We start from the raw sequence: 12,137 nt of genomic DNA, 5'->3' as shown, positions 1-12,137 counted from the left end.
CTCCGGGGGCCCTGGTAGCTGTCCCGAAGGCCTGGGCGGGGGCGGGGGCGGCCCCGGCTCTGCCGTGCCTCGGAGGACGCGGCCTCTCCCGGCGGGTGACCTGGAGCAGCGTCTCGGTGCCGTTGTGAGCCTGGGACTTGCCCGGGACGTGGCGTCATCTGGTGCCTCCTGGGAGCTCCAGGCGCAGCTCAGGTGTGTGTCCGGCGCCTGGGTCGGCCTCTGCGGCGGCTGGGTGCCCTGGCCTGCCTCCTCCTCATCCCTTTCCAGGCGTCGCTGGCTGCTTGGCCAAGGTGGGGGAAGAGGCCTGGATTGGAACCCTAGTCCCCCCCAACTGGGCTGCACGACCTTGGGCCTGACAGCAGGGTGTCATGGAGACCAGAAGAGGCAGCGTGGTGTCGCGCCCGGCGTGAGGTCAGGCCCTCGTCACATGTGCCCTCATGTCCTCCTCGCGGGCGGCCCCCATCCTGCCCTGCCGTGGGGGAGGTCATTTCTCTGTGGCATTAGCGAAAAGCAAAGTCACTGGATTTGGGGTCCCTTAGAAATTCAAACGGGGGGCACCTGGGGGTCTCAGCAGTGGAGCATCTGCCTTTGGCCCAGGGCGTGACCCCGGGGTTCCAGGATCGAGTCCCGCGTCGGGCTCCCTGCATGGAGCCTGCTTCTCCCTTTCCCTGGGTCTCTGCCTCTCTCTCTGGGCCTCGTGAATAAATAAACACAATCTTTAAATAAAGAAAAAAAAAATTCAGATGGGTCTCTTCCGGGTAGACACTTGGAAGTTGTTTCTCTAGATTTGCTTCGGGAGCCGATGCAAGTTAGAAGTCTGGGAAAACATCCAGAACTTTCTCAAAGCGCGAGCGCGAGCTGTTGCTCTCGTGGGCCGTGTGGTGTTGCTAGAGGGACCCCCCCCCCCCCCAGCTTCAGTTTGCTCATGTGTGAAATGGGATGGTTATGCCCCCCTCACAGGCTGTGGGGGGAGAGAACACGAGGCATCTAATCGTCCAGTGGCTCTGAGGGAGCGAGTTCCCGCTCTGGGCCCGTCTCCCAGGTCCTCAGCACCCGGAGATGAGGAGCGGCTGCTGGGGCTGCCGGCCAGTGTCCCGAGGGCCGTGTGCTTGGCCTCCCGCGCGCACAGTGGGGTTTATTCCCTTTCCGGTGCACCTGTTGGCCCAGGGAAGAAGCCGTTATCCCTTATCCTGATCCCTTATCCTGAAGAACCGCAGGGCTTTGCAGACCAGCCCTACAAATCCTGGAGAACTGCTAAAACCAATACCAAATACCCTGTAAGTATGAAATGGCAGGAGCATCTAACTTTATTTGTGAAACTTCTGAGAACGATTAGCTTATCACGGATGCTTTAAAAATATGGCCTCGGGGATCCCTGGGTGACTCAGCAGTTTGGCGCCTGCTTTCGGCCCAGGGCGTGACCCCGGGGTCCCCAGATTGAGTCCTGCATGGAGCCTGCTTCTCCCTCTGTGTCTCTGCCTCTCTCTCTCTCTGTCTCATGAATAAATAAATCTTTAAAAAAATAAAAAAAAATAATATGGCCTCACTCGGTGGAAGGGGATTGCAAATCAGAGGGACTGTTTATCACGGTAAGAGTGAGGGACCCGCCAGATGAGCAAAAAAATATTGAAGGAGCCAGAGCTCTGGAACATGAAGGACAGGAGCGGATCAGCGCCACGGACTTCTACCCAAAGGCCAGAACTTAAGTTGGAGCAGAAGTTGGTGAAGAATTATTTTATAAGCCCATTTTCATCATAACATGTGTAAAATGCAAATTTTGATCATTATGTAAATTAGTTACTTGGTGTAATTTACTTAATTCAAAGCACTTAATGCAGCGTGGTATGTTTTTTTCCAAAGTGCCAGAGTAGATGTTTATTTTAAATTGTTTTTAATCTCGATCTTCCAGCCTGATTATTTAAAATGTTTTTCTCTTCTATTTGTTTTTCACATGGAAGGGAATGGAGCTTGGTGAGAGGTGGGTGTGTTCCCATCAGGGGTGCCCTGGGTCTCCGGGCCCCAATGGGGGTGGGGTGGGGGGCAGGAGCTGGCTCGGGGACCCCGGGTCTGAAGGGCCACCGTGCATGTGCGCGTGCCTTGGGGATGTGCACCCGGGGACTTCGCCAGAGCCCCCGTTGCCCCGTGTGGGGTCCACGCTTCTGGGCTTCCCGGCCAGTTCTGAACCCTGGTGGAGGCTCCTCCGTGTTGTGCGCCCGACCGAGGGGGGGATATCTGATGGTCAGAGTCCTCAGGGACCGTTCCTTCAGCCGCTTGGGTGCTTTGTGATTTCCGCAGAGGGAGAGCCCAGCCTCCCTGTGTCCATCGAGTGGGCCTACGGGCCCTGGAGCCCCCAGAGCGGAAGCGCCCATTTCCCCACCTCCCGGGTGCTCTGGGTGCTGAGGTCTGGGCCCACGGGGACGTGGGGTCAGCTCCGACGGCAGGGGCTGTGAGGCGGCCCAGGCTGCACTGCTGCTCCCTGGCTCCGGGGGGTGTCCTGGCAGCTGCCTCCCCCTCTGCCTCCTTGCCCTGGAGGCCACCTGGGGCGAGGGAGGGGAGCGGGGCTGGAGCCCTTCCCCTGACTCCAAGGAAGGGAGGGAAACAGAGCGCATGGGTTCAGGAGGAGCAGGTTTGAATGCCCTGAGCGGGCTCCAGGGCCCCGCGCTGTCCCGGGGTCCTCCGGGCGCTGGTTCTAGAGTGGTTAGAGCACCCACGGCCTGAGAGCCTGACTGGGGGGTGGCTCGGGGTGGGGGTGGAGGGGCTAGTTGGCCCCTGAAAGGAGTGGGTTCCTGCCTGTAGGGACCGGCTAACCCTGCAAGGGGGGGGTGTCCCTCAGGGTCAGCAGGGCCCTGGAGGTCATAGCGTCAGACCATAGAATGTGAAAGTCATGTCAGCACAGAGAGCTGTGCTTCCTGGGCGTGGCGGGGTGAGAGGTTGCCCTGCAGGACTCCTGGTGCGACTCATGTCTGGGCAGCTGAGACTGTGACTGGGATGCGGGTGGGGATGCAGGGCGGGGTAAGATCTGCCTCCCACGCCAGGCCCTCAGCAAGAGGACATGGAGTAGTGGCCGTGTGCCGCCGGGGCCCGTTCTTGTGCCCTCCTGAAGCAGGCCCCTGCCTGGACGCTGGGGGTCTGCTCCTCCTCTTGCTGAACCCTTGAGGGCCTGCTTTGTGCCCGCCTGACTCCCGGGGAGAGATATACATATATATATTTTAAATCACACCTACATTGACTGAGATGAATTAATTCATCCATGAAATGTAGTCTGCAAACAGAAGGCACTGTGGCAAGTCGGAGATGCGCAGCACGTGGAGGAAGGGGAGCTGCGTTCTGCTTCAGGCTCAGTCTTAGCTCAGGACTCAATGCTCCTTGCGGGTGGGGTGGTGAAGTCTTCAAACGCGGCTGCTCCAGGAGCCAGCCTCTGGCCTGGCCCAGAAAGGCTCAGGAAATACTTGAGGAGGGAAGGAAGGAAGAAAGGAAGCTTGCATGGTGGCAGGGAGGGGAGGGGAAGGAGGGAAGGAGGGGAGCAAGAATGCAGGGTGAGAGGGTGGAGGGATGGAGGGAAGGATGCAGGGTGGGGGGGAGGGAAGGAAGGAGGGGAGCAAGGATGCAGGGAGGGGGAGGGGGAGGGTGGGAGGGGAGGAAGGATGCAGGGTGGGGGGGAGGGAGGGAGGGGAGGAAGGACACAGGGTGGCAAAGGGGGAGAGAGGAGAGAAAGGATGCAGGGTGGGGGGAGGGGAGGAAGGATGCAGGGGGGGGGGAGGGGAGGGAGGGAAGGAGGGGAGCAAGGATTCAGGGTGGCAAGGGGGCAGGGGGAGGGAGGGAGGGAGAAAGGATGCAGGGTGGGGGAAGGGGGGAGGGGAGGAAGGATATAGAGTGGTGAAGGGGGAGAAAGAGGGGAGCAAGGACTCAGGGTGGGGGGGTGTAGGGGGGAGGGCCGTGAAGCAGAGAGCGCATGGCCCGCAGACCCCAGCGGACTGGGGGCAAAGGAGGGGGAGCTGGTTTTGATGGGAGCCTTTGGGTCTGTCCTCTGGGCCATGCTGGCCCCTCCTCACCTGAAGACCCAGCCTCGGCTTGGCCATTCCTGAGCCCTCCGGGGCCTGGGACAAGCACGTTGGCTTCTGGGTCCCTGGAGCGGGAGGGACGGGCAACCAAGAGAGGAGAGGAGCCGGGCGGGGGTCTTGGGAGTGAACGTGAATGGGGATGAACCTGAACCGAGAACCTTCGGAGAAACTGAGACCTGTATCTGGGCCCAGGTAAGAAAGACGTTTTCAAAGAAGTCAAGGCTGTGTCTCAGCTGGTGGACGGTGTGCTCCCGGCCCTAACGCCTGAGCTGCGAGCTTCCGCGTGTGAGGTGGCGGCCGTGTGTACGCCCGCGTGCACTGGGGATGGCGACGTGCCTTTCGGACGTCCTTGCGGCGCCAGCGCCTTTCTCGGAAATTGAAAATAGTCGGAGAAGCAACGTGAAATGCGTGAAATGCGTGCTTTCATTTCAATTACTTTACGGAAAGACAGGATTTAAAATACCCACAGACTATCTGGTTTTTTCCCAGGAGTGGTGGGTAGTCACAGCCACGAGCTCAGACTTGGATGCGACTTTGGCCCGTTTGAGCTCCTGGGCTGGAAGGGCCGTGCTTCCGCCTACCGCGTGGCTTTGCGTGGTTGCTGGACGTCAGGCTGGCTCCGGCTTCAGTTCAGTTTGACTCCGCAAACCTCTGCTGTCCTGACCATGTGCCGGGCCCCAAGCCCGGGGTTAGAGCGAGGAGAGGCCTCGCTCCTGCTTCCCGTGTCTGTGAGTCCTGAACCTGTGACGGCTCGGGGAGGCCTGACTCCAGCTCGGTCGTGGTGCAGGCCAGCGGGCGTACGCTTCAGGTTGGGAGCATCCGGGTGGAGAAGGTGTACCCAGGGGCGTGTGCATGGGGTGTGAGTGTGTGGGACGGCGTGTGCATGTGTGTGGGGTGTGTGTGGGGGGGCGAGTACGTAGGGAAGGTCAGAGAGCTTCTGCTTCTGATATTTAGGTACGTGGTTTCTGCTACTGGTAGGTGCTGGTGGTGGTGGTGCTGATGCTGGTGGTGCTGGTGCTGGTGGTGGTGCTGGTGCTGGTGGTGATGGTGGTGGTGCTGGTGCTGCTGGTGCCGCTGCTGGTGCTGGTGGTGCTGGTGCTGCTGGTGCTGCTGGTGCTGCTGCTGGTGCTGGTGGTGGTGCTGCTGGTGGTGATACAAAAGCAGAACAGACAAGCCCCCAGGGCCACGTGGTCCCTTATGTAACACACAGCAGACACCTCGGCCCCACGATGTGGGCATTTTGTTTGTGATCCATCGATGCTCTTGAGGATGTTAATTTCTCTGCAACTTTATTTTTTTTAAAGATTTTATTTACTTATGCATGAGACACACAGAGAGAGAGAGGCAGAGACCCAGGCAGAGGGAGAAGCAGGCTCCCTGCAGGGAGCCCGATGCGGGACTCGATCCCGGGACCCCAGGGTCACGACCGCTGAGCCACCCAGGCGTCTCTCTCTGCAACTTGAAAATAAACCTGTGCTTTTTATGGAAAGAGGAGGGCTCTGCGGTGAGCAGACAGGAGCTTGGAAGCTATCCCGGCCGGAGGCATCGGAGGGGAGGACCCCAGGGTCTGGGGACGTCGCAGGAATCTCTGACAGGAGGCCTGGGGGGGCCCAGGAAGGGGTCGTGGAGATGAGAGGAGCAGCGGGAGCGGGAGCAGGGGTGCGGTCCCGGGAAGTGGAAGCAGAAGGGGCTTCCAGGACCGTGTGGCCGCCCAGGGCGAGGGCCCTTCAAGGACGGTGGTCCCAGCTGGAACTTGGCGAGCGCCCGTGAGCAGTGACGGAGAGGCCGACGCGTGCGTGGACAGCTGGCGTGAGCTCCAGCGCAGGGGTGTGGGCAGCCGTGGCAGGGAGCGGAGGGCTGAGGGGTGCTGGGGGTGCAGGGGCCCGGAGTCAGGGGCCGGGCGGTGGGGGCAGGAGGCCCTGGCTCTTGGGACTGTGTCCTTTGCTCTTCTGCTGTGGCGGGTGCTCCCCGGGGACCCCGCTTCCTTCCCTCGTGGCCCCGCGGTCCAGGCTGCGTGGTCCCCATCGTGGGAGTGAGCAAGGCCTCCTTCCCTCCGTGACCCAGATGCCTCATTCTGGAACTTTCCACGTACCGTTCCTGCCGTCGGCGGTGTCCTGGTGTCCTCCCCTGAGGTTTCCAGAGCTGGCTCCTTCTCAGGGACGCCGGTTCCTGCAGCCCAACATCTCCGTTCTTCGGGCTCTTTCCGCTGTTAGAAATTATCTGTTAACGTGGTGATTGTTTGTTCTGGTCTGTTCCCCGGCCCCGAGACGTGAGCCCCGCGCCCTGGGTGGCCCTGGCCTGGAGGAAGCTCTCCGTGAACAGAGGAGAAAAGAGGGAGGCTGGGTCCCGTTCGGGTGCTAGCAAGGCTCCGGGCAAGCAGGTCCCTTGGGATCCCAAGGGCGGGCGGGAGGCTGGGCACCTTGGCGTGGAGGCCTCACGGGGACCCACCCATGCTCCCCCAGCGGTCCCTTGCCCCGGGGCACAGGACGCCTGTCCCCAGGAGATGCCCTTTGCTGCCTCCCCTTGCAGCCCTGGGGAGCCTGGGCTGCCGGCCGCCCCCTGCCCTGTCCTGGGTGGGCTGGCATGTGGTCCCCCTGGTGGGCGCAGGTCTGGCTGGGGGGCTGGCCGGTGTGCACGGCACGCTTGCTGGCGACGGCCTGGGGAGGCCCAGGCTCCGTGGGGGCCAGCGGGCGCCTGGCCCGCCCCCTCCGTGGCCCGTGGGAGCAGCCTCAGCCGTGGCCCTAGGCCACCTTCTTGGAGAAACCCCTTCCTGGGGAGCAGCGGAGGGTGTCTCTGGGGCGAGGGGGGCGGAGGCCGCTGCACACCAGGCCTGGGAGGGGGAAGGGACTACATTGGAGGCGGGGGCTTCCTTGGCCCCGTGCCCGGGGGAGAGCAGGACAGCCGCAGAGGTGGCCTGCGCTCCGGGTGGTTCTCTGCCCCCCGCCCCTCCCCACCCCCCAACAGCAGTAGAGCTCCGAAGACTGTAGATGTCGGGCTGAGGGGACCTGTGTCGCAGCTGGGGGACCGGCCACGCTGGCCCCATGTGTGTGGTCCCTGGAGCCCCACCAGCCGCCTGGGCCCACAGGTGTGCCCACATGGCCACGCGGGGGTCCTCGCTGTGCACATGCTCCCCCGGGGGACAGCCAGCGTGCCTGCTGACGTGGCTGGGCCTGGCCGCTGCAGAGACTTGCTGTGGCCTCACTGGAGCCAGAGAGTGGCCGCTGGCAGATGAGGTCTCTGGAGGCTGGGCCTGGTCGGCGGCCACTGGGCTGCCAGCTGTGCTCAGATCGGGTGAGCTCCAGGCCGAGGGGCAGGGAGGACCGTGGGGAAGTGGGGGGGGGCCTCTGGGGAAGGGGGGGCTGCAGAGGCCACCAGGGCCTTGGCCCAACAGGCTGACGCTCAGCCCCTTGTGGGCAGCACCATGGGACAGCTGTGTGCGGCGGTGGCTTCTCTTTCCCGCTTCCCTCTCCCCCCCTCCTCTCCCCTCCCCCTCCCCCTCTCCCTCTCCCTCTCCTTCTCCTTCTCTTCTCCTTCCCCTCCCCTTCCCTTCTCTCTCTTCCTTCCTTCCTTCTCCTTCCCTTCCCTTCCCTTCCCTCCCCTTCCCTTCCTTCCTTCCCCTCCCCTTCCCTTCTCTTCTCTTTCCCTTCCCTTCCCTTCCCCTCCCCTCCCCTCTCCCTCCCTCTCCTCCCCTCCCTCCTTCCCTTCTCCTTCCTCCCCTCCCCTCCTTCCCTTCTCCTTCCCTCCCCTCCTTCCTTTCCCCCCCTCCCCTCCCCTGCCCTTCCCTCCCCTCCCCTTCCCTTCCTCCGTTCATTGGGACAGCAAGAGAGAGCGTGAGCAAGCAGGGAGAGAGGGAGAGGGAGAGAATCCCCATCGGGCTGCACACCCAGTGCAGAGCCTCACGTGGGGAAGGATCTCAGGACTCTGAGGTCACGACCGGAGCTGGAATCAAGAGTCAGATGCTCAAGTCTCTGGGCCACCCGGTGCCCCCGTGTGGGGCCACGTTGAGGGTAGCAGCCCTGTTCTTTCACTGCAGTTGTCTTAGGGTAGGCGACACATAGGTGTGTGACAAGCTCAGTGCGTCAGTCTGTTATGCCAAAAAGCAACGCCCCCAAGCTTAGCGACCGAGAGCAGGGGCCACGGACTGTCGTGCGTGTGGAGACGGCCGCGGATCCGCTCTAGGCTCGCTGGTGCAGCTCGTCCCTTCAGCAGGACAGCCCGGGGCCTCTGCTTACGCCAAGTCACAGCCGGTCGTAGGTCCAGGGAGGTCGTGTGTCCCAGGGGAGGAGCTCGAGGGCCTTCGGAGGGACAGGCCAGAGGCAGGAGAGCGGGGAGGCGGTCACCACACCCCAGAATTGGGGGCGTCCCTACAGCACTCTGGGCAGCGCTGTGCACCAGAGCCCATCGTATGTGCCGTGTATGCGCCACCCAGGGTGGAGCTGCTCACTAGATGTGGCAGGTCGAGGACGTAAAATGTGGCCCGTGTGGCCGGGGACGGGAATGGACGTACAGTCTTATTGAATTTCCGTGAATGGAAGTTCAGACTTGAATATGCATGCGTGGCTTAGTGGCCGCTGCCCTGGCATCCAGGGGAGGGGAAGCCCATCCCGGGCCCGGAGGGGAGGCTCCATGTGCCCAGCAGAGGAGCGCTGCTGGCCTGGGTCTGCCTGGCGCTGAGACGTCCGAGGTGTGCTGTGCTCAGGACAGGGAGCGGCAGGCTCGACACCAGCTCTGAGGCCTTCGGGGTCCCCCCGCCCCCCGGGCACTTCTGTCCCCTGAGCCCCCTGTGCATGCCGCCCTGCCACCCCCTCTGTTGGGCGAGGGCGCTCTGAAGAACCTCCTAGCCTTTCAAGAGGCTTGGGGGTCCCGGCAGGCTGTGGGGGTCGCACGGCCCCCTGGAATCCAAGGGGCATGGACAGCCCTGGTGTGGCAGGAGCCCCTGGCACGGGGCAGGACCTACTTTGCAGCTGTTTCGGGGGCTTGGTGAAGAGAGCCCGTCCTTGCCATCCCGCCGGCTGGCTCGGTTCCCCTGTCTGGCTCAGTGGGCAGAGCAGCAGAGACCCCGACGTGTTGCCAGGGCAAGCGGCTCCGGGGCCAGGCCGCTGATGGGTGCAGCTGGCCAAGGTCAGGGCTGCACTTGAGTCCAGCTGCCCCAGGCCTGGGTGTCAGGGATGCCGTTGCTGTCCCTAGGGAGGTGCGTGAGCCCCCGGGCACTTTGGCAGTGCCTCCTGTGTCCTGGCCCCAGACCCAAGCAGGTGAGCCCTTCAGGAATCCTGGTTCTCCTTAGTCTCGTGAAAGCGGGAGTCACAGAGTTCTGGTCCCCGGTTTACAGGTGAGCAAACTGAGGCACTGTGGTGCTCAGGGCCTGTCCGGGTGGGAGGGAGGGAGCCCGGCACCCGGTCACGACTGCCACGCTCTCGGTCTCCTCCCCGGCGCCTTGTTGGGTGTTCCGGGCCGCCCTGGTTACACCCGCGCCATCGGGACGAGGCTTACCGCTGGGGGTTCGTCCTGGCAAGACGGGCACCGAGGATGTGCTGCAGCGGTGGTGCGGGGGCCCGGAGTGAGAGTCGGGGAGCAGGCTGGGCTGGGGAAGGCAGTCGGGGTGGGCGGGTGCTGTTCCCTACTGTGCATTTGATTTTGGGCGACTGGATGGGCCCGGGCGAGCCTGGGGTGGCCCACGGGCACCGCAGGTGCTGGGAGAGAGCTGCGCGGGTGACCCGGGCTGGCCCAAGGTGTCCCTTGTGGGGGCTGCTCAGGTGTGGGCTTGCCCTTGGGGCCGCAGCACACACGAGCCACGACAGAACAGCCCAGGCTTCGGAAAAGTGGCCTCGGGGTCGGGACTCGGGGCTGCAGGGGACAGAAACACAGCTCACGTCGGCTGGGGCAGGAGCGGGGCTCTTTGGCTCATCGGAGCCCGGGAGGCCGGATCCGCAGCTGTGCAGAGGCTCCGTGACGCCATCAGGACCGGGCATCCTGCTGGCCCCAGAGTTGGCTCCAGTTGAGGGGTCTTTCTGTGGAGGACAGAGGTGGCCCATGCAGGGGGCAGAGGAGATTTGGGCCCTGGGGCTCGTGTACATGACGGGGCCGGGCCCTAGTAACTGGCTCCCTTCCGGCCCTGGCCTCCTCCCCTGCCTCTCGGCAGCCACAGAGGAGAGGGCAGCCTGGCTCCCAGGTGCCCCGTGGACCCGTCAGGATGTGAAGTTCGGGTTGGATTTGGGCAGAGCCATGCGGGGACATCAGGTCCTGGAACAGGCTGGGGTCCCGAGCCTCAGGACCGGAGGGCGAGGGCGGGATGTTCAGCCACTGGCTTGGAGCAGGGCCGAGGCTGGGGCGGCCACAGCGGGGTGGGCGGCGGGTCTTAGCTGGCGGCCGAGGGTCAAAGCGCTGGAGCCGAGCACACAGAGCAGGTGCAGGGGGCCGGGGCTGCCACCGCACGTGGCCCCCAGGACACAGCTGTTGGGCCTCTACTCCCATTGGGTGGGAGCCGCGGGACGGACGGGGAGGTCATCATAAAGGGCTCTCGGGCACAGCACGCCCCTCGCGGTGGGAGCCCCTTACCCGGGGCTGGACACGGGGCCCGAGAGAGCCACCCCTGTCGTCCAGCCTCCGTGGGGTGGCCCCCGAGGCACGCGTGCGCCCCGGCCTCTGGCCGTGGTCTGTATCCAGGGGGCCGGGGCGGCGCATCGGGGTTAGAACCTTCCTGCTCAAAGGTCATTCTTTCCTCCCCTTCCTGCTCAGATATCCGTGGGCTCCAAGGCTTTCTGGATCAGGCCTCGCGGCTGGGCCTGGACGTGTCCTTACAAAAGGTGGACAAGAACATTAGCCACGTGTTCACCAGCCTCTTCACCACCATGAAGACGGAGGAACTGAACCGCTACCGGGACACGCTGCGCCGCGCCATCCTGTTGCTCAGCCCGCAGGGGGCCCACTCCTTCATCAATGAGGTAGGTGGCGGGGCGCGGGGCTGCAGGCGCGTCTGCCCGGCACCGTGGTGGCCGGCGGCCCTTGGCCAAGGCAGACGTGGGGACTCCCAGGTGCTGGGGCAGCGGCGCAGGCTGCACAGAGTCAGATTCCCAGCACAGCCTGGCCCCTGCCTGCTCCTAGCAGGTGACCCCAGGCCGACCTGGACTCGGAGAGCTCAGTCCCTGCCAGAGATTCTGGAGGCAAAACTCAGGCGGCTGTTTGCATCGTTGTTGTTTTAATTTTCCCTCTTCGTTAGCGGGTGTGGGCCTCTAGGGCTACAGTAAACCCCCGGCTTCCCGCAGAGGTGGGCAGCCCTGCTGGGTATTTGTCAGCCCCTGGAGGAGGTGTTGGTCGCACGTCACCGGATGATACTTGGTGCGCGGGCTTGTGTTTTTGGTACCTGAGCTGATGAGGAATGGATTTATTTATTTATTTATTTATTTATTTATTTATTTATTTATTTATTTATTTATTTATTTAATCCCTTTGTTAGAAGTCAGGGCCTTCCAAGGAAGACAGGGCCCCGCAGTGTAACGGGCGCTCCCGTAACTTGGAGAAGAGACGGCCGGCGGCGCTCTGGGAGCTGGCTCACGGGGCCAGCCCGCGGGTCTGACGGCAGGAGGGTGATGAGCTGGCGCTGGCAGGTCCCTCTCTGGCCCGGGTCGGCTGTGGGGCGGATGGGCTGGGGTGCATGGCATGCCTGGGATATACTGATTCTACTTGATGTCCTTTGGTTGCTTATTCTGCTTCCCCCTCTAATTAATCGTCACTCAAAACGCTGCCTCATGCATCGGGAGCCAGCACGAGGCCCGCTGCTGGAGAGCTTGAGATTCGGACGCTTAACTTGGTGCCATTGGCCGGCGGCCCCGGTCTGTCAAGTAGGGGTGGAGGAGACCAGGGCCCTGGGCAAGCACTTGGGGCTTCTCAGGAAACGCGGGTCCTCTCTCATCACATCCGTTGTCCCTCCCGCACGACCCCAGCCCTTGCTCGGTCTCTAGGCCCTGCAGGGACTTGACGCGGAGGCCGGACTGGCCTGAGGATGCTATTTACAGGTGGTTCGCTATGCAAACTCCTGCAGCATTGGAAACGCCTGGCCAGGCTGTGGCCTGTTGCGGG

The 12,137-nt window shown here is 63.1% G+C and overlaps 1 protein-coding gene across 3 annotated transcripts in view; it reads left to right on the top strand.

Moving 5' to 3' along the window:
* The window catches only part of GRID1 (glutamate ionotropic receptor delta type subunit 1), a 639,335-nt gene that overhangs the window by 177,546 nt on the left and 449,652 nt on the right, over window positions 1-12,137 (top strand). For all 3 annotated transcript variants that reach the window (XM_038534516.1, XM_038534515.1, XM_038534517.1), the window contains one exon: window positions 10,797-11,002. In XM_038534516.1, coding sequence (XP_038390444.1) covers window positions 10,797-11,002 — 206 coding nt within the window. The remainder of the gene's footprint in view (window positions 1-10,796; window positions 11,003-12,137) is intronic.

This window comes from Canis lupus, chromosome 4 (assembly GCF_011100685.1).
Source record: "Canis lupus familiaris isolate Mischka breed German Shepherd chromosome 4, alternate assembly UU_Cfam_GSD_1.0, whole genome shotgun sequence".
Taxonomy (NCBI): Eukaryota; Metazoa; Chordata; class Mammalia; order Carnivora; family Canidae; genus Canis; species Canis lupus.
The sequence above is the reverse complement of the archived record's forward strand: the minus strand, read 5'-3'. Positions and strand labels throughout refer to the sequence as shown.